This window comes from Amblyraja radiata, chromosome 2 (genome assembly GCF_010909765.2).
Source record: "Amblyraja radiata isolate CabotCenter1 chromosome 2, sAmbRad1.1.pri, whole genome shotgun sequence".
Lineage (NCBI taxonomy): Eukaryota > Metazoa > Chordata > Chondrichthyes > Rajiformes > Rajidae > Amblyraja > Amblyraja radiata.
The window spans coordinates 26,649,596-26,672,624 of NC_045957.1; the positions used below are offsets into that span (position 1 = coordinate 26,649,596).

The 23,029-nt window shown below is 43.7% G+C and overlaps 1 protein-coding gene across 1 annotated transcript in view; it reads right to left on the reverse strand.

Moving 5' to 3' along the window:
* xylb (xylulokinase) overlaps positions 1-23,029 on the reverse strand; it is a 162,579-nt gene that overhangs the window by 91,129 nt on the left and 48,421 nt on the right. The window contains exon 15 of the mRNA XM_033043826.1: positions 15,595-15,691. Within this exon, the coding sequence (XP_032899717.1) occupies positions 15,595-15,691 (97 nt within the window). The remainder of the gene's footprint in view (positions 1-15,594; positions 15,692-23,029) is intronic.

A 23,029-nucleotide genomic window follows, 5' to 3' on the forward strand; every position in this document is an offset into this window, starting at 1 on the left:
CAGGCTGTAGAGAACCCTGCCAACCATCCACTGCTGGCCTGCAAATATTATCTGAAATCTGTAGGATGCCTTGGACTTTCCAATTGAAAGAGTCATTTTGGAACAAACTGATCAACTGTGGAACCAGAAGTAGAAATAGACTCTGTTATCAGCTACTGACACAATGATATAGTGACGCCTTTCCCTAAAAATAGGAACGTTTATGTTAATCTTGACTGATGCTGAAGGTCACATATTCTTTGTAGTTCATTATCACAAAGAAACAGGTCGACTTTTCTCTGGTGACCAACTGTTTTGTGTTCACAATTCAATTCATTGGGATTTTATTTGAATTTCTGTGGCAGTGCTAAGTATTTTGTTCTGTTATTTAGATGTTCTTCACATGCATGGTAAAGGGCACAATATTTTAACTCCCCCTCTTTTATGATGATGGTTGTTGGTTTTAAGTATTGTTTGTAAAAACATGGACAGGAATGTAGGTCTATCATATTATGTATTATAATAATAATAGTTCATAACACTATTATGAACTAATAATAGTTCATTATAGTATTATGAACTATATACTAGTTCATAGTATTATAAACTATTAGACCAAGTGGGACCCGTTGGGTCCCGTCCACTCAACGCTCGGTTGCGAGAGGAGGGGGCGGTCTGCAGCATCACACACACTAACCAATTCCCCCCCCCCATACACACACACACAAACTAACCACCCCCATTGATATTATGTTAATATTATTCATTCACTCCTTTCACCGCATGCCCCGCCCTATCCACTCACGCATAACCCCCAACTCGCGGGCGCAGCTAGAGAGGGAGGGGGATAGAGAGCGAGGGACACAGAGGCACAGAGAAGTGCACAGAGGCACAGAGAGGGGCACAGAGGCACAGAGAGGGACACGGAAATACAGAGAGGGACACAAAGTGGGACACGGAGACACAGAGAGTGACACAGAGAGTGACACAGAGGCATAGAGAGGGGCAGAGAGGGACACAGAGGCGCAGAGAGGGACACAGAGGCACAGAGAGGGACACAAAGGCAGGGGAGCTTGCTGCCTTTTGGAGCTGTGGTTTCCGATTTGCGGCATCTTATGAGCGTGCGGCCCTGCTGCTGCGAGTGGGCGGACGGTCAAAAGCAGCGGAGGGCCGGCCGATCGTGGCTTCCGCGAGGGAAAGCCCACCCACCCGTGTGACAGACTATCGTGTGGGGGAGACGGAGAGAAAGTCGCCCCCGTGATGGCCAGAGATCACCAGGTGGGATCGGGATCACCAGTGAGGAAAAGGCATCATGATTCCCCGAGTCCCTGTGATCGACGGAGGAATCGCAGGTCTCCATAGACGGCCTCTCCCAGAGGGAGTAATGGTCGCCACGGTCACCTTCCCAACGCGCTGCCCTGCACCCACGCCCACAGGAGCCCACCGGAGCGCGCAGCACGACCTGAGCAGCAATTTAAAAACTCCAAGTGACAAATTTAAAGAAGTAAAAGTTAAGAAGCCAAGAAGTTCAGAAGTCAGAACAGGGGTGACGTCACTCACAACGCGAGCAGAGGCAGGCAGTCAGATCCATTGTGACGTCATCAGCGAGACCATCTAGTTTATTTTTTAAGTTACTTGAAATTTTTGAACATTTTCATAAATAACTCAAGAAATAATGCATGAATATTTCAGATTTCATGGGATAAATCTTTTGAATTCATGGGATAAATCTCTACCGGAACATGTAAAAATGTTACCGTTAGCGCATCGTTTTTTCAAGTAGATGAGATCGCATGCAAACAAATAAATCACACACACACACACATCCAAGATCAGAGTTTTATAGTTATAAGGATGTACTATACATCATAATAATATTTTATATCTAGCTTTCAGCAATGTAAGAAACATTTGCTTAAATGTCACCTATTGCTTTGTTCCAGCAAATTACTATGAAGATTAGAATCAGAACCACTTCTCATATCTTTTTCACCCCGTGAATATAAAATCTCATAACCTTCCATCGTAAGCCATTTCCCTGCTTTCAGTTCTAAATTACTTGGATTTCACTTTGTATGTATGCCTCAGTCTTGTCTAACTAGACCTGTTACATCTTCCCAAACTTCAAATACTAGAATTTTCATTTTTCAAATTAAAAAAAGGCATGATTTTTTAAAAGTCTCTTTTATTTGTATTTCCTGATACCAAAGTACATTCCTGTGTAGCAGCTTCTTAATAGCCCCAATATCATATTAATGCAATAGAGCATAACACTGCTTTGTGAAATATTTTAGGTTCATCATTACCTATTCCCTTCATAGAATTCTGAGTTTGTACTCTAAAAGTACTCTAAAAGTACGTATGGCATCTCTGTGTGGTATCTCAGCTGCATGGAGGCGGAGAAGAGAGCTCTTCAGCGCGTCGTCCACAGAGCGTAGAGGATCATTGGGACAGAGCTACCAGCCTTGGAGGGCATCTACCACACACGGTGCCTCAGGAAGGCCGTCAGCATCCATAAAGACTCATCACACCCCTGTAACAGTCTGTTCGAACTACTTCCCTCCGGCAGACGTTACAAGGCCTTCTACGCCCGAACCTCCAGACTCAGAAACAGCTTTATTCCAAGAGCTATAGCGGCTCTGAACCAGCCCTGCTGAGTGCCCCCCATCCCCCCTGGACTGTCTCCCTCGGATGGTCACGACACACAGCTTATTTATTTATTTTACTTTTCTTTTTCATCGGTTGGAAGCTGCATACTAAATCTCGTTGCACTGACGTGCAATGACAATAAAATATATTATTATTATTATTATTATTGAAACTATACCCTTAAACCTCTTTTCCACTATACCGTTTCACATCCACAAAATATTTTTTGCTGTTATTCTATTACAAAAATGCATGTTCAAATTTGTTCCCTATTAGATTTTATTCCATTCACTCTCCTACCGCCCACATTTTCAATACTCTCTTTTATGTGTGTTTAACAGAGTAACTGTATGAGCCATTTTGTAAAAGGTATGAATTTTGACACAATTTCTTCCAGCCCCACTTATGAAAGACTGATGCACGATTGGAGCCACAAAAATCAATTCCATTAAACACGACCGTACACTACTTGGTATGTTATCAAAGGGTTTTGTAATGTTTATGTAACATTGAACCTGCTCCATCACCATGTCCGGTACCATCTCAAATAGTTCAATGTGATCATCCTTTTGGAATTCCTCTTATGTATCAAATATCTTCTCTTCATAATCATAATCATACTTTATTATTTTTGCAACATACGAGGAGTTTGATTTGCCATACAGTCATACCAATAAAAACAAGACACACAAAATACATGGAATAACAAAATACATATAAATAAAGAACTGGAAACAGATGCTGGTTTATACCAATGATAAACAGAAAGTGCCGGAGTTACTCAGCGGGCCAGGCAGCATCTCTGGAGTAAAGGGATAGGTGACGTTTCGGGTGAGGACTCTTCTTCAGACCGAAAGCAGGTGGTGGTGGGTTACATATAGGTCATCCTCTTGGGTCAAACGTATTAGAAGATAATATTTTTTAAATGGCAGCATATTGACAAGTACAACTGAATTGGGTATCCTTGTACATGAATCAATGAAAATTACCATGCAGGGACAGCAAGAAACTGGGAGATGAACAGTATTGCAGTACAAATGTAATAGGTCCAACAGATCTTAAATAGGGAAGGTACACAAAATTGCTGGAGGAACTCAGCGGGTGCAGCAGCATCTATGTGAGGAGGTTGTGAAACTGTCTCCGGAGAGAGGAGGAGAACTTCTTCAAAGTAGGCATACCTTGAAGAGATATCGCAGTGGAGTAGGCAAAGTGTTCAAAAGGGAACTGCAGATGCTGGAATATCGAAGGTACACAAAATTGCTGGAGGAACTCAGCGGGTGCAGCAGCATCTATGTAATAGCATCTATGTAATAGATGCTGCTGCACCCGCTGAGTTCCTCCAGCAATTTTGTGTACCTTCGATATTCCAGCATCTGCAGTTCCCTTTTGAACAGATCTTAAATAGGGAACTGATGCAAATGCACTTTCAATATTGTGTGCAGATTAAAAAACTTTTGGACAGGCACATGGACAGGAAAGGTTTAGAGGGATATGGACGAAACGCACGCTGCTGGGACTATTGTAGGTTGGGCACGTTGATCGGCATGGTCAAATTGAGCCAAAGAGCCTGTTTTCACATTGTACGACACTATGACTATCTTCCAGATCCCACCCCAGAAAGAAAGAATTGCCATGGAGGACAACAAAGAAGCACCTGATTGATACCTGGCATTGAGAATGTTGGTTGGGCGGTGGAGAGATTCGAATTATCCAAAAAGAGAGAATACACAGAAAGGGTGTATGCTCTCTAGAGTATAGAAGAATAAGGTGAAACACACAAACATTCCAGATATAAGAATGACATTTCCTCTTCTCCACCCATTTGTTCTATCTTTAGTCATTTGCCACTTAACTGCCAATCAAACCCCCCTCCTGTATCCACCTATCACTTGCCAGGATTTGTCATCTCCCCAGCCCCCCTCCCCCCCAACCTATCTTCGAGCTTTCTCTCTCCGCACCAGTCCTACTATATTCAGTCTTAAGAAAGCTCCTAAGTGGGAACCTACTTAGGCGCCGAGAACCTTAAGAGGCTCCCACCAACTAAGTAGGCTCCCACACTTATGGTGGGCACCTAAGTTGTGGAGCGCCTATCCACCCCACGACTTGGGTGCCCATCCATTCCTACCATGAATGCTGCCTGGCCCCCTGAATTACTCAACATTCTGAAGTTCCTTGTATCTGACATTTTCCCTTCCTGGGGTGTTTGGAATCAATTGCCACTGTTTTAAAATGAGGGATCAGCCATTGGGATGGATCCTGACTACAGGTGCTGTCTGTACAGAGTTTCTGCATTCCCCCTGTGAATGCATTGGTCTTCTCCGGGTGTTCCGGTTTCCTCCCGCACTCAAGACGTGCAGGTTTGTATGTTAATTGGCTTGGTAAATGTAAAAATTGTCCCTGGTGGGTGTAGGATAGTGTTAATGTGCGGGGATCGCTGGTCGGCACGAACCCTGTGGGCCGAAGGGCCTGTTTCTGCACTGTTTCTCTAAAGTAAAGCAAACTAAAGTAAAGACAAAGAAGATCAGAAGTAGTCAAATTCAGATGATCTTCACCAAACGAATTTGTGAAATTCTCTATTCACAAAGGCTGCGGAGGTTCTGTGTGGATTACATTTAAGATTGATATTAACGGATTCCTGGTTTTTAAGGGTTGGTTGGGGTTAAGTGGCAGTCACATCTCACCAAATCATGCAGCAGACACAAGGGGCCAAATGATCTTAAGCTACATCTATTTCTTATTTTGTTTAGTAGGAATACAGCATGGAAACAGGCCCTTCAGTCCACCGTGTCCACTCCATCCATCGATCACCCCCTCACACTGGCTCGTTGTTATCCCACTTTCGTATCTGCTCCCTACACACTCAGGGCAATTTAAAGAGACCAATTAACCTACAAATCCACACGTCTTTGGGATGTGGGAGGAAACTAGAGCACCCACGCAGTCATAGGGAGAACGTGCAAGCTCCAACAAAACATAGAAAATAGGTGCAGGAGTAGGCCATTCAGCCCTTCAAGCCAGCACCGCCATTCAATATGATCATAGCTGATCATCCAAAATCAGTCCCCATTCCTGCTTTCTCTCCTCATTCCGTTAGCCCAGAGAGCTCTATCTAACTCTCTCTTGAAAACATCCAGTGAATTGGCATCCACTGCCTTCTGTGGCAGAGGATTCCACAGATTCACAACTCTCTGGGTGAAAAAGTTTTTCCTCATCTCAGACCTAAATGGCCTACCCCCACATTCTTAAACAGCACCTGATATCAGGATTGAACATGATCTCTGGCGCTGTGAAGCAGTGGCTCTACCAGCCGTGTCAGTGTGCCTCCCTTGAATGGTTTTAAGAAAGAAAAATCTACCATTCACATTTGTCATTGCAATTAATTCATAACCAAAAGACTCAGAAATAAACTACAAAAATGTCAGGCAATGAACTTGTTGAACAATGCGATGCAGTCAGCTTGCCTGCCACTGACTTACTGATCGCGACATAAAAGTGTGCAATTTAGCTTAATGTGCTGGGCAAAGGGATTGCAAAGTCCCAGTGTGATTAGTGGAGAACAAAAAGAAAGAATGTCTTTCAATGGATTGTAATTTATGGCTAGTGCTCTGGTTCTGTCAATGATTCTGTGTTTTGACAGCCACATACAAAGCGGCATCTCTGAGCAAAGGGGGCTAAAACCGACAACGTTGTTTTCCAGTCATCCATCACTGCAACAAAATATATTTATCTTTCTATTTAAAATTGTGAATGTTATTTACCCTGGATGGGTTCAACAGAGTGAAGATGCACGGCAAGATAATTGGAATTAGCTCCAATTTACCTGCCCTGTAAATGTGTATTGAATTCAGATTACTCTCCACAAACAGCAATACTTTTTCATTTGGAATTAGTTTAAATGGAGCAATTCTGCATCACTGTCCAACACTTATTGAATCCAAATTAAAAGGAGTCAGTGTGATTTTTTTTCATAAAAAGGGCCTTTCTTTATAAATTGATAAACACATCCTTGCCTAATCTTGCACAGCCAAGCCTCTAATAAACCACCATAGATTTATTGGCTATATTTCAGGTACTTAATTAACCTTCATTACATTCCCAAATGAATGCGGGAGTAAACTATTTGGGTGTCAGAAAACAAATCAATTTGTTTTTAAAAGGCTCCACTTGACCCAGGTTCACCCTGCACAGAGTGGCGGGTGCCTGGAACATGCAGTGGAGGAGGCAGATGCAATCGTGGCATTTAAGAGGCTTCTAGATATACACAAAGTGCCGGAGTAACTCAGCGGGTCAGGTAGCATCTCTGGAGAAAACAATGTCCCTGTCTACCCCTCAGATCACCTTTAAACCTTCCCCCTCTCACATTAATTCTGTTCCCTTTAATTTTTAACAGGGGAAACAGACTGGCCATCTACCCAATCTAGGCTTCTCATAATAAATACAAGGAGGAATGGATCACGTTTCGGGTCGTGACCCTTCTCCAGTCTGAAGAAGGGTCTCGACCCGAAACGTCGCCCATTCCTTCTCTCCAGAGATGCTGCCTGTCCTGCTGAGTTACTCCATGTTTTTGTGTCTATGTCCAATTTAAACCAGCATCTGCAGTTCCTTCTTACTCATAATATATCTCTACCATGTCACCACTCTGTCTCCTACTCTTCAGACATAGTCCATCAAAACTCTCTGTATAACTCAAGCCCTCCAATCTCTGTATTCACCTTGTGAATCTTATCTGTTTCCTCTCTAGCGTAATCAGATCCTTCCTATAGCCTGGTGACCTTGGTGACTCATAATACTCCGAGCGCAGCCTAACCAATGTTTTTATACAATTTTAACATGACATTTCAGTTCAGTTCAGTTAATTGTCACGTACCAAGGTACAGTGAAAAGCTTTTGGTGCCAGTCAGCAGAAAGACAATACATGATTACAATCGGGCCATTACAGTGTATAGATACATGATAAGTGAATAACGTTTAGTGCAAGGTTAAGCCAGCAAAGTCCGAGGGTCACCAATGAGGTAGACAGTAGTTCAGCACTGCTTTCTGGATGTGGTAGGATGATTCAGTTGCCTGATACCAGCTGGGAAGAAACGATCCCCGAGTCTGGAACTTAATTCCTATACTCAGTGCCTTGACCAATAAAGGAAAACATTCCAAATGCCTTCCTCACCACTTTATGTACCCGTGTTCCAATTTTCAGGGAACTAAAGATTTATAACCCAAGCTCCCTCTGTTCTACAACCCCTCCCCCACCAGGGCCCTGTCTTTCACTGTGTATGTCCTGCTTTGGGTTAACTTACCAAATGGCATCATTTTGTGTTTGTCCAAGTAGGAATGTTACAAAATTTTGAGATTTTAAAAATCAAGCCTGTAATTTATCCCATCAGATAAAGCATAAAGAGAACTTTAATTTGATACCTAATTCACTTTCATTTGTTCAGTATTAAAAAAGTTATGGTCATTTTCATACTCGGAAATTAGCATCTTGTTCCCTATTGCTTTTCCATTAACTTAACACAAAAGCTGTGATCGAGGACCAGCAATTGACATAAAAGCCCATAACTTTCTTAGAAAATAAGAGAACTGAATGAAATCTTCAGTTATTATAGATTGAAGCATTCTGAAACAAATATGATACATCTTACTTGGATGACCTGAAATTAAAGTATATAATTAGTTAGTTACCTAATTAAGTAGCTAATTACAAAATTAACCGTTGTGACGGAAATAGTAATAAACACCCAGACTGCCTTGAAACTTAAAAAATGTGATATTCTCAAGATCCGAAGTTTAATATTATTATTCATCAGTATCATCAAATCAATTAATTTCATCTAAATTCAATTACTAGATCTAAAATTATTAAATAATTACTAGATACTAAGATTATTGGTGTGTGTGAGACAATAAATGAACCTTTGAACCTTTAAACATCTATCCCATTCTTAAGAAACGGTTAAACATTATTTTTTAAAGAGCAAAGTATCCAAATTACAAACTGATCCCATTCACACAAGAATTCACAATATAACATGATGTTTAAATCTCACTTTGTCATGAATTTCTATCCCAAATCCAAGGAATTGAATAATTCCCATACATATTACTCTGTTGATTTATAACACTGCAGCAGGCAAGGGCCGTTTTGCACAGACATGTGTTTAAAATCCTTAAGATAATCAAAATCATCATTTTTTGCACAATCATGTCTTAAGAACATCTAAATTATCTATATTTTGTGTAATTGGCTATCCATGATCAATCTATTTCATATTAAATATCTGTCTAAAAACTATGTTTTTAGCTAATGTAACCCCACTTTTCCCATGCACATAGCTCTGCTGACTATACCAAATCAGAAGATAAACAGAAAATGCTGGAGTAACTCAGTGGGTCGGGCAATATCTCTGGAGAAAAAGAATAGGTGATGTTTTGGGTTGGAATCCTTCTTCAGAGCTTGCCTTTACAAATGCAAATACCCCTTGACTCGTAGAATCCCATCCACTAACCGCCCCTCCGCTGATGTAAGGCTCACTGGCCTGTAGTTCCATGGGTTATCCCAGCTGCCCTTCTTCAATAAGGCGCAACATCAACCACACTCCAGTCTTCTGATACCTCATGTGTGGCTAGCAAAAATACAATAATCTCAATCGGGGCCAGAACAAGATTGCAGGCCACTGGTCCTTGAATACTCACAAGCATTTAATCCAACTCTTGAAGCAAAACAATTTCAATGGCACAAAAGCTCTACACAGAAATTGCAGCAAGAAGAATTTCAATGTTCAGGAAAAACCTGCTTTGTGAACTGTGCTGTTTGATTGCAGCCGCTATTGAATGCAACAGGTATGGAAAACGTCATCTCTTTAAAAACTGCTTAAGTGAAGAACTCATTGACTGGCAAAATGGAAAATATTATCCGTTATTATACTTCTGGATCTGCCAATATTATCTAACAGTTCAAAAATAATGAACTATCTCACGGGAGATATCTAGTGTCTATCTCACAAGCGAGAGTTCCCTCGATGACCAAAAAGATAGCATGGAGAAGAAATAAAGTGAACATCTGGCATTGAGCTCTGATTGAAATTTGCAAATCTTTGCCGGCCTCAAGTGAGGTACAGGTGACTGGAGGACAGCAAATGTGCTCCACCTTTAAGGAGGGCAGAAGAGAAAAGACTGATAATTAGAAACCTATGAGCCAAACATCAATGGTTGAGAAATTAAGTATCATAGAGTCATGCAGCACAGAAACAGGTCATTCAGCCCAAATTGTCCATGCCCAACTTTGGTCAGCCTAACTTGACCAAAATGCCCCATCTAACAGTCCCCTTAGCCCATATCTGTCCAAACCTTCCCTATGCATGTACCTGTCCAAATGTATTTTAAATGCTGGTGTAGAGCCTGCATCAACTACTTCCTCTGTGGACGGCACAGTGGTACAGTTGCTGCCTTACAGCACAAGAGTCCCGGGTTTGATTTTAACTATGGGTGCTGTCTACACATTTTCCCTATGACCGCGTGGATTTTCTCCGGTGCTCTGGTTTCCTCCCAGATTCCAAAGATGTGCAGGTTTGTAGGTTAATTGGCTTCTGTAAATTGTCCCTAGCATGTAGGATAGAAGTAGTGTATGGGGAAATTATTGGTCGGTGCGGACTAGGTGGGACGAAGTGTCTGTTTCCATGCTTTATTTCTAAACTAAACTGAACTCTGGTGGCTCATTCCATTTACCCAACCACTCTCTGTGTGAAAAAGCTGCTCCACCTAGAAAATATTTCCCTTCTCACCTTAAACCAATACGCTCTAGTTCATGATTTGTATTCCGGTGGCGCTGGTGCCAGCAGCCTCCACCTGCAGCCCGGTATCTTTTTGTTTTTTTGTTTTTTAGTTTTTGTTAAAGTGTGTTTTTGATGTTTTTTTAAATGTCTTTATGTGGGGGAAGCGGGCACAGTAAGGGGGATACCGTCCTTCAGTCGCTTCCTGGAGAGGACGCGACTTTTATTCGAGTCACGTCCTCGCCACCGCCCCCCCCCCCCCCCAGCGGCCTACCTGGATTGGCGCGGCCTTTCATAGAAACATAGAAACATAGAAAGTAGGTGCGAGAGTAGACCACCAGGTCCGTCGAGCCCGCACCGCCACTCGCTCATGGCTGAACACTAAACAGACACACTTACCCACAAACAGTAGACACAAGACACAGAACACAAGACACTACCCTCCCCTTTATACCGCTATCACCCCTCTCCACCCCAAAAACCTCGTGATCTCCTGGGAGAGGCAAAAAACCGGATAAAAACCCAGGTCCAATTCGGGAAAAAAATCCGGGAAATTCCTCTCCGACCCCAATCCAGGCGATCGACACTTGTCCAGGAGATCACTCAGGTCTTACTATACTAACCATACCTAGGTCCATATCCCTGCCCTCTCCCCGTAGCCCCTTATCCCCTTGGCAGCTAAAAAACCATCTATTTTAGTCTTAAATATATTTAAAGTTTCTGCTTCCACTGCTCCCTGGGGCAGTGAATTCCATAAATTAACCACCCTCTGGGTGAAGAAGTTCTTCCTCATCTCCGTTTTAAAAGAGCCCCCCCTTATTCTGCAACTATGTCCCCTAGTTCTAGTTTCCCCGATCATTGGGAACATCCTCGGTGCATCCACTTTCCTGCCGGGATCGACCCGAGCTCCAGCAGCGGCGGGACAGCGCTGAAACATCATGGGGCTGGCGATGCCTTAACGGGGGTTGCCGTCTGGAGCCCGGAGTGCTGGACCTGCTGCACCGACATCCTGGAGCTGCGGTTTGCGGGCTCCCAACGCGGGCGGCGCTGATAGACAACGCGGGGTCCTGCGACTCCACCCGGCTCGGCCTGCGGACTCGGGAGCTGCGGACTCCGGCTGCGGGAGGCGGCTGATCTGGAGGTCCGGGCCGCTGAGGAGGATGTTCACCGTCGGGGATCGGCGTCGGCGTTCCACCAGCCCGGCGTAAGGGCCTGAACATTGGGCCACCCGGGGCGGCGACTGTGGGTGCTAGGAAGGCCTCGACCACGAGTGAACAACTAAGAAGAACGGAGTGGAGGCTGGCTGGACTAAGGTGCCTTCCTCACCTTGGTGCCACTGTGTTATGTTGTGTCGTGGACTTTCAGTGTTTGTGCTTTTTTTTTAATTCTATTTTATTTTTAATATGTTTTATTATTTATTATTATTTATTTATTTTTATGATACCGCCTGTAAGGGAAATTCATTTCGTTGTCTCTAACTGAGACAATGACAATAAATTTGAATACAATACAATACAATGATTTCTCTACTCTGGGAAAATAATACTCTGTCATTCATCCCATCTGTTCTCCTCGTGATCTTATACACTTCTGCATATTATCCCTTAGCCTCCTGCACTCGAAGGAATAAAGTCTTAGCCTGCCCAACTTCTCCCTATAGCTCAGCCCCTCAAATCTTGGCGACATCCTTGCAAATCCTCTCAGCAACCTTTCCATCTTAATCGAACCTTCCTGTAGCAGGGTGACCAAAACTGAAGCTACTGCACATTATTCTGAGGCACAAAGTAAAACAACCCACAAAAGTGGAATCAAACAAAAATTGATTTCAAAACCAAATTAACACATGTGAAGGCTTGGACAAAGAGAGGTTTAAAAGAATGTAGTGGATGAGGAATGAGAAATGATCTGACAGTAGATTCTAGTAAGAAAATTCGATGAGTGGAGGCATAGTTTTCTTTCCCCACCCCAACCCCCCCCCCCCACAATCAATCTGAAGAAGGCTTCCGACTCGAAACGTCGCCTTTCTCCAGAGATGCTGCCTGTCCCGCTGAGTTACTCCAGTGCTTTGGCTCCTCACAGTTGTCAACGGCAGGGGACAGGGGATTGAAAAGCAGAGTTTGAGGTATGAAGATTTATTACACGGTTTTAAGGTTTGCAGGAGAGACAATGAACAAGAGTCAAGAGTATTTTATTGTAAAAGGTCCCAAACATATATATTTGAAATGTTGTACACCTCAACCAAATATGCCAGGTTGTCAGAATTTTGTTCTAAGAAATCTATAAAGAAACTGAGCAGAATGGACAATAACTGCTCCCTAGTGGTGGATGGAAACGATTGCAATCTCTGTTACAAACAGTCCTTCTTTCCACGTGACTTGTCCAGTAAAATGTTGACAAACTCTATTAATTTCATTAACAAATCTGAACAAAGCAAAATTTTAAAACATATTTTTGTCCCGGGAGATGCTCTTTGCAGTCATCAGTTGAAAGTTAATTTGAAAATTAGTGTTCTGTAACTTCAATTATATTGAGATTAGCTGACTCTTAACACATAGAGAGACATAGTCATACAGCGTGGAAACAGGCCCTTCGGACAAACTTGACCAATTGACCCTCTAAACTTATCCTATCCATGTACCTGCCTCAGCAATAAGTAATAACATGCAAGTCATTACATTAATTGTACCACTTTGAGGCCTCAGTGGGGATCCATGTGACATCCTGCTATTTGTGTCATGCCAACCAGAGAAAAGTTCACTCATGCCTACGTGCTGCTTCCTGTCAGCCATCAGTTTCCCCATTGGACTCAATGGCGGGTTCAGCAGTCGATAGAAGGTCAGATGCAAGAGATCAGATGTGCTGGCATCTGACCTCCGGGTCACTCCATTCCGGGTCACGCGAGTTAGAAACAGTCTGAGCCATGGATAGCTGACAGCTGGCACTTCCCTAGGGAATAACTATCAGTCGGAGCGACCTGGCCTGACGTGGGGGCAAGGATAATAGGGCCTTCAGCCAAGCACACAACTATGGACTTCTCTAAACCACTGAGAAATTAATTCTTGATATTGGAAAACGTGTTTCTTATTCCTTTCTTAATCCTCCAAGAAGCGTGGAAAATAAACGTAAATTTATAGGGAATTGTATTATTTCCTTCAATTGCTTTATTACAAATTCTAGCTATATGACTCCATCAAATAAAAAGCATGAATGGAATGACATAAATTATGAATTCAGGAATTACACAAAATAGAAACCTTTCAAAAGCATTGTCTTTTCCACTGATCTTTACATGATCTTCTGACCTTTAACAATTACTTATTTCAGTCAATATGAAAAGCAACAAAGTACTGGCGTAACTCAGCGGGTCAGGTAGCATTTCCATTGAACATGGATAGGTGACGTTTTGGGTCAGACTGGGACTAAAGAAGGGCTCCGACCCGAAAGACACGTGGCCATGTTATCCAGGGATGCTGCCTGACCTGCTGAGTTACTGCAGCACTGTGTGCCCTTTTGTGTAAACCAGAGTCTGCAGTTCTTAGTTTTTAAAATAAGAAAAGCATAAGCATTTGTTCTTTTGTTTAAGAAGAAACTGCAGATGCTGGAAAAATCGAAGATAGATAAAAATGCTGGAGAAACCAGCATTTGTTCTTTTCTCCCCGTCAATGTCAAATCTAACATTGGCTTTTATCACATCGCAAAAATTATAAAAGGTAGTGAAATTACCCACATACGCTGGAGTTCAGAAGAATGAACACTCACAAGATGCTGAAATGCACTATGAATGTAGTTTCTGGTATACTACTTCCCTCTATTGAGTCTAGATGAAACTAATAAGTAATCAGCAAAAATATTTTGCAAATTAACTATAACACAAATTTACAGACATAGCATGAGTAAGGTCGAGGAAGATTAAAAAAGACAAACATACTAATTAAACATGCTGAAGCACACAATTCAAAATATTAAACAAGGCCATCTGAGTTTCTACCAGTCTGTGCTAGACCAATCCAATTCTCTACTCTCGCCCAGTCACCCTGCATCTATTTTCTTTCAAAGACCTAACCAGTTCTCTTCTGAATGTCATGATTTAGATGCACCCCACTTATGGCTGGCCCAGCAGTGCAGCTGCTGCCTCACAGCTCCAGTGGCCTGGGTTCAATCCTGACCTTGGCTGCTGTCTGTACGGAGTTTGCATGTTCTCCCTGTGACCGTGTTGTCTCTGGATGCTCTGGTTTCCTCCCACATCCTAAAGATGTGCACGTTTGCAGGTTAATTGGCCTCTACAAAATTGCCCTTAGTGTGTAGGGAGTGCGTGAGAAAGTGGGATAACGTAGAACTAGTGTGAACAGGGGATCAATGGCCGGCGTGGACTCGGTGGTCCGAATGGCCTGTTTCTAATGCTGGATCTCTGAAATAAAATAAACTGGTCCTGTTTTGAGAGGTTTTTCCTCGTGTTTCAGTTTGGGTTCCTTTAACATTAATTATATGTCCACATGCTCTTGATTGTTCAGACAATTGGAATAGTTTCTCTCCAGCTGAACTGTGGATCTTCTTCTGAATCTTGAATGCCTTTGAAGGATTTCACAGATTAATGAGGCCTTTAAATAACATTGTTGAACAAATTTTAAAGTAAATGCTAAAAATTCTATTGCATGATTCACAGAAAAGGCAGGAAGCCTATTTGGTGTCTGAACCAATTTTCTTTCTTCAAACAAACATCTTCGCCATTCCAAAATTCCAAATCTACCTTGTGTCAGATGAGTAGTAAAGCACTCTCTGAGTCAGAGTCATACAGCATGGAAACAGGCCTTTTGCCAAACTTGCCCACACCGACTAACATGTCCCATCTACACTAGTCCCACCTGCCTGCGTGTGGCCTGTATCCCTCTAAACCTATCATATTTATGTACCTGTCTAAATGTTTCTTAAACGTTGCGATAGTACCCGCCTCAACTACCTCCACCGGCAGATCGTTCCCTACACCCACCACCCTTAGTGTAAAAAAAGTTACCTCTCAGTTTCCTATTAAATCTTTCCCCCCTCACCTTATACTATGTCCTCTGGTTCTCGATTCCACTCCTCTGGGCAAGAGATTCTGGGCCCTGTCCAATCTATTCCTCTCATAATTTTGTATACTCTGGTCACCATGCCGTTCTAAGACAATCCTAACACTATGCTGCAACAGGGAACTATTACTTACAGACTTTGTAGCCCAGCTTCTCAGCATATGATCTTTTGGCCAGCATCTGACTCTCAATAACAGCTCGAATTTCCGTCTCTTCTGAAAAGTTTGAGACCTGCATCAGGCAAACAGCCAAATAGAGATATTACATTTTAATTATCTGCATTTAGAAAAGGAAAAATATTGAAAGAGGTGTACAATAAAGAACGTGAAGCTGAAACCTACTCATTGTGTTAGGGAGGTTACAGTGCAGATAGTATTTAGCGTGTATTCAGGCAATGCTACTATTCAGCGTTTGTCTTTTTAATACTACAGAGCACTTTAAAAAAATGACAGATTATTGCTGGCATTAGATTTAATATCAATTCTTTGAACGAAATTAGTAAATCCACTTGTAATTCCCAATGATTAGATGTCAGTTTTGCAGTTAGTGTTTCAGTATTATATCCTAAACAATCAATAGGCAATAGACAATAGGTGCAGGAGTAGGCCATTCGGCCCTTCGAGCCAGCACCACCATTCAATGTGATCATGGCTGATCATCCCCAATCAGTACCCCGTTCCTGCCTTCTCCCCATATCCCCTGACTCTGCTATCTTTAAGAGCTCAATCTAGCTCTCTCTTGAAAGTATCCAGAGAACCTGCCTCCACTGCCCTCTGAGGCAGAGAATTCCACAGACTTACCACTCTCTGTGAGGAAAAAGTGTTTCCTCATCTCCGTTCTAAATGGCTTACTCCTTATTCTTAAACTGTGGCCCCTGGTTCTGGACTCCCTCAACATCGGGAACATGTTTCCTGCCTCTAGTGTGTCCAAGCCCTTAACAATCTTACATGTTTCAATGAGATACCCTCTCATCCTCCTAAACTCCAGAGTGTACAAGCCCAGCTGCTCCATTCTCTCAGCATATGACAGTCCCGCCATCCCGGGAATTAACCTTGTAAACCTATGCTGCACTCCCTCAATAGCAAGAATGTCCTTCCTCAAATTAGGGGACCAAAACTTCGCACAATACTCCAGGTGTGATCTCACTAGAGCTCTGTACAACTGCAGAAGGACCTCTTTGCTCCTATATTCGATTCCTCTTGTTATAAAGGCCAACATACCATTCGCTTTCTTCACTGCCTGCTGTACCTGCATGTTTACTTTCATAGACTGATGTACAAGCACCCCCAGATCCCGTTGTACTTCCCCTTTTCCCAATCAGTTAAACTTTCCTCAATTAAATCCCAGGATTGAACTCAGGCTGACAGCACAGACAGACAAAATTCTATGTTCTGTCTATATTCTGAAGTCATTTGCCAATTATTACTTTGGTACATGTAATAATAATAAATCTAAATATGCGGCACAGTGGCGCAGCTGGTAGACCCGCTGCCTCACAGCGCCATAGAACCATGTTCAATCCTGACCCAAGGTGCTGTTTATGTGGAGTTTGCATGGTTTTTTTTAAAGGCCTAACCTGTTCTCTACTGAATGCCATGATTGAATCAGCCTCCTGTACCTTCCCTGACAATCCATTCTAGATTCTCACCATTTGTGGGCGGCACAGTACTGCAGTTAATAAAGCTGCTGTCTTACAGCAGCAGAGAGCCCAGGTTCGATCCTGACCTCGGGTGCTGTCTGTGCGGAGTTTGCACATTCTCCCTGTGACGGCGTGAGATTCCTCCAGGAGCTCGATTTCTTCCCACATTCCAAAGATGTGCAGCTTTGTAGGTTAATTGCCCTCTGTAAAATTGTCCCTTGTGTGCAGGGAGTGGATGAGAAAGTGGGATAACATATAGTGAGAACAGGTGATCGATCGTCAGTATGGAGTCGGTGGGCCAAATGGCCTGTTTCTAATATAACTAAAATAAACTACTCCTGTTATACACATTCTCCCTGTGACAGCGTGGGTTTCCTCCCACATCCCAAAGACGTGCAGTCTGTGGGTTCATTTGGTTTTGTAAATTGCCATTAATGTGCACAGGGAAAGTGGGATAACATAGAACTAGTGTGAACAGGTCACTGGTCGGCAGAGACTAGGAGGGCCAAAGGGCCTGTTTTAATGCTGTATCTTTAAACTGAACTGCGCTAAATCTAAACTTAATATGTTCAGCTGGAAGTGTCAGGAATCCCTGACCGCATTTTTGGATCGGTCTTATACAAGCGATTAGTCAGATCAAGGTCTTGGACAAGGGGCATTGCCTTTTGATTAGCAGTATAATCTGCAGTAAAAATGTCCTGTCTGGCACTTGGCCTCCTTTACTATTTTCCTCTTTTATTGTGTTTAGTTTTGGCCACCCTTCCATAGCGAAGATGTTGTTAAGATGTAAGTGAAGAGAAGATTTATGAGGATGTTGCCAGGAAGAGGGCCTGGACTATAGGGAGAGGTTGGACAGGCTCCTCGAACACAGGAGTCTGATGGGGTGATCTTAGAGAGGTCATAGAATGATGGAGTCACAGAGTAATACAGTGTGGAAACAGGCCCTTCGGCCCAACTCGCCCACACCCGCCAACAATGTCCCAATTACACTGGTCCTACTTGCCTGCGCTTGGTCCATATCCCTCCAAACCTGTCCTATCCATGTACCTGTCCAACTGTTTCTTAAACAATGGGATAGTCCCAGCCTCAACGACCTCCTCTGGCAGCTTGTTCCATACACCCATCGCCCTTTGTGTGAAAAAGTTACCCCTTGGATTCCTATTAAATCTTTTCCCCTTCACCTTGAACCTATGTTCTCTGGTCCTCGATTCCCCTACGCTGGGCAAAAGACTCTGTGCATCTACCCGATCTATTCCTCTCGTGATTTTGTACACCTCTATAAGATCTCCCCTCATCCTCCTGCACTCCATGGAATAGAGACCCAGCCTACTCAACCTCTCCCTACAGCTTGCACCCTCTAGTCCTGGCAACATCCTCGTAAATCTTGATGGGAGGTCATGTTGCAGTTGTATAAGACGTTGGTGAGACTGCATTTAGAATATTGTGTTCCATTCTGGGCACCATGTTACAGGAAAGATATTGTCAAGCTTGTAAGAGTTCAGAAAAGATCTACAAGGATGTTTTACTTACATAAGATCATGAAGAGAATAGGTAGGGTAGATGCCAGGCACTGCCAGGCACTGCCTACCCTGACTAAAATTATAAAATGGTAATAGCTAAATATAAATAATAAAGGCAAGGGGGAGAATTATGCCTATCTAAGAGATTGATCTCCCTGTTTCCATGCCGTATGACTGCACAGCCTCGCTCTCTCTCTCTGAAGCCAATTTTTATGATATTAGCAGCTTACATAAAAGACTGCATCAAATAAAATAAATAACTGCAGAAAATAATCAATACATTTGCCTAAAATAAATGTTAAGGGTCATAGTTCACTATTCTGTAGTTTCTGTTCCGCCCAGCACAGCATGAAATTGCAACACTTCCAGTCCACCCCCATCCCCAACACTGACTCCATCTATACTGCCTTGGGAAAGCAGCCGACATAATCAAAGACTACTTACACCCTGGTCATTCTCTCTTCTCCCCTCTCCTGGCAGGCAACAGATACAAAAGCTTGAAAGCATGCACCACCAGATTCCAGAACAACCTCTTCCCCACGGTTATCAGACTCTTAAAGAGACCGGTCATGTGCTAACAATGAATTCCCATTCTTCCAATCCACCTTATTGCAGCCATTGAACTTTTTTACCTGCACTTTCTCCGTAGTTCTAATGCTATATTCGGCATTCTGTTTATTTCCTAATCAGGGCTCGAAATTAATGGTTACCCGGGTGCCAATGACCACTCAAAGTGCCGCCGAGCAACCTTAACGGAGAGTCATTTTGCCCGGCTTGGCAACTTGGTTTATATCGAAAAGATAGACACAAAAAACTGGAGTAACTCCGCGGGTCCGGCAGCATCTCTGGAGAAAAGGAACGTGACGTTTTGTGTCGGCGACGGTTGTGGGAAAGATGCTAAGTGTGGCGTGACGGAGGGTCGGAGCGAATGTCGGGCCTCACACCGCAGCGACGGCGACGGCGACATCTCCTCCTCCCGCACCCCGCCCTGCCCGGCCTGTTAGCGGCAGCTGCTGCTACTCCGCCAACGGCGCTTTCAAAACAGACCCTTGGAGGAGGGGGGTGTCGGTCAGAGGCGGAAGTAGAGTAGGGGTGGGGGGGGGGGGGGGGTGATTGGAGGAGGGAGACGAACCAAAACACTCTCGGCAGACCTGCACCGCAGCCAGGACCAATCCCGGTCTCCAGCGCTGCAATCGCTGCCGAACCGCCACTGGACCATCCCCGTCCCCGCCCGAGAGCCCCCCCACCCCCCAGGGGTGGCCAGAGGCGTCGGGAGAGACGGGCGCGACGCCCCCAGGCCCTCAGCCAGCGCAAAACCCAGCTTACTCTGCCTGTCCCGCCAGGTTAACCAAAAGCCATGTCTGGATTGAGACGGGGCTGTAGCCGAGACAGGCAGTTGAGCTGAAATTACCGTTCACAGAAGCCTCCGAAGCCTCGCACGCGCGTGTGTGAGTGTGAGTGTGAGTGTGAGTGTGTGTGTGTGTGTGTGTGTGTGTGTGTGTGTGGTGGGTGTGTGAGTGTGTGTGTGAGTGTGAGTGTGCGTGTGAGTGTGCGTGTGAGTGTGAGTGTGTGAGTGTGTGTGTGTGAGTGTGAGTGTGTGAGTGTGTGTGTGTGTGAGTGTGAGTGGTGTGAGTGTGTGTGTGAGTGTGTGTGTGAGTGTGTGTGTGAGGGTGGGAGTGTGTGTGTGAGTGGGTGTGTGAGTGTGTGGGGGTGGGAGTGTCGTGTGTGGATGTGTGTGGTGAGTAGTGGAGTGTGTGGAGTGTGTGTGTGTGTGTGTGAGTGGGTGTGGGAGATGGAGGGTGTGTGTGTGTGAGTGTGAGTGTGTGTGTGTGTGTGTGTGTGTGTGTGTGTGTGTGTGTGTGTGTGTGTGTGTGGTGTGCGTGCGGTGTGTGTGTGTGTGTGTGTGTGTGTGGTGTGTTGTGTGTGTGTGTGAGTGTGTGTGTGTGTGTGAGTGTGTGAGTGTGTGTGTGTGTGTGTGTGAGTGTGTGAGTGTGTGCGTGTGTGTGTGTGTGCGTGTGTGAGTGTGTGTGTGTGTGTGTGTGTGTGTGTGTGAGTGTGTGAGTGTGCGCGTGCGCGAGCGGCTGCCAAGATATTCTGGCCGCGGTCCCCTCCATATTTTGGTTGCGATTTCCGTGCCTGACAGGGACGCCCAAGGCAGCGATGATGCCGGTGTTATCCGAGGAGCGCTGGCCTTCGTTCCCACCTCCTCTGCCCCTTCCTCTCTCGCTCTCTCTCACGCCCCCCTCCACTCCCCTTATCCTGTGACCCCTCCTCTCCATCCCGCACTGATCCCCATTCCTGTCTCTATTCAGTCCTCACTGACATCCCCTGTGCCCCCCCCCCCCCCCCCCCCCCCCATCCCATCTATTCATCCTGCACTGATCTCCCTAGCCACCTCGCATTGATTCTCCTGCCATTCCCCATCAATCTTACACTGGTCCCCCAATTCATCCTATACTGACCCCCCTTCCCATCCATCCTGCACTGCTCACCCCTTCATCCTGCACTGTTCCTCCCATCCATCCTGCACAGATCCCCCCGATTCAACCCCACTGATATCCCCCGCGCTCTCCCCTCATAATTTTACCTACTCCAACCAACACTCACTAATTCCCCTGCCTCAATCCATCCAATCCACACCGATTGCCTTCTCAAACCCCCCCCCCCCCACCACCTATCCATCCTGCACTGATCCCCCACCCCCCTACCGACCCTATTGTGTTGGTATCGGAATGCAATCAAATATGTTTTAATTCCCAATGTTATTATTTGTTTTAATCCATAAAGATGGATTAATTAAATTTTGAACACGCGAAACATTAAAACCGCAGTGTTCGATTGTCACTGACACGTTATTACAGAATTCATTTTAATGGCAAATCAATGCTGTTAATATGGAGTATCAGTACTGTAGTTATTTAATGAGCAACATTCACAACTATACGTTGGATTTATCCATGTTTTACTTCTACAGTCAGTCATATACATCACAAATTTGGTCAGGAGATATTTCAGTTGAACTTTTAACGTTAATTCTGAAGTGGGAATGATGGAAAAAGCGTTTATCAACAAAATATTTTTTAAAATGGTGCTTACAAAGTGGGTATCTTCATTGCCACATACATCTAATCTGAATGTCTGGTAGTGTGGCGTCTTGACACCTTTAAATATATTACCAAACATTTGCTGCATTTATGTCCTTTGGCCATCTCTTGTTAGTTAGTGTAATGTTTAACCTGTCAGATGGGTATAGTCAGTTTTGTCAGCTATTATCATAAAATGCCTTTAGAAAATTCCTTGCAACCTGTATATTTTGTTGTGGATAAATTATGTGGGAAGCGAGAGTGTTTCTGTACCAATAGCAATAACGACCCATGCTATGGCCATGTCATGATAATTTTCGGTCCTTCACAGAAAACATGCTTACATCAATCTGTAGTGTGCATGGTTAAGCATATATGTTATCAAGGTCCAGGATTTATTGACACAGGTTGATCATACGCTGAATAATCCAACCACATTTTTGTTTGGAAGTGGAAAGAAATAATAAAAATTGCATTAATTGCAATGTGTAAAAAGAGTTGAGATACCGTATTATAATTTTGCTGCATGTCATTGTGGTATATATCATGTCTTAATTGGTGAATATGTTAGTTTGTGACTATTTGAAGCAGAAATAATATGTGAATGCTTCATTGAACATAATTCCGACTGGTAACTACGCACTTCGTCCGAGCACGCGTCATGCAAGCCATCTTAAACGACCACCTAAAATGTCATTTGGCAACCTAAAAAGCTGCCAAGGTTGCCCAGCTGGCAACAGGGGAAAAAAGTTAAGCGAGAGCCCTGCTAATGTATTAGATTCAATTGCATTCTATTTTATATGTATTAGATATAATCTGAATGTACTCAAGCATGGTATGATTTGCTTACTTAACATTTTTCACTGTATGTCAGTACACATGACAATAATAATAAACCGATATTGATATTTTCTTGACAACCATATAAATGGCATATTCCCAACGAATGGAATGTATCTACTTCTGCCACTTAGGTAAATGATAGGAACTTCTATCATAACATAAACTTGTACTACAATAGTGTCTTGTGTCACAATATAAATCCTATCACCTCGGAGGGCAACTGAGCATGCAGTCCTATCAGGTCAAAGATGACATTCTGAAATAAAATGGGATTTACACACTTAATATGACACCGGAGGTGGCCATTTGGCCCTTCAGGCCCATGCAAGCTTCCAACAGTGTAATACCATCAATCCCAATCTGATGAGGACTGACCGTCAGTAAGGCATTTTCAAGGAAAGGACACGCACGATAATGTGAAACTACGTAAACAGTTTCCCTGAAGCTGCAAAATTGAATGCTCATTCCAGAAGGCTGCAAAATA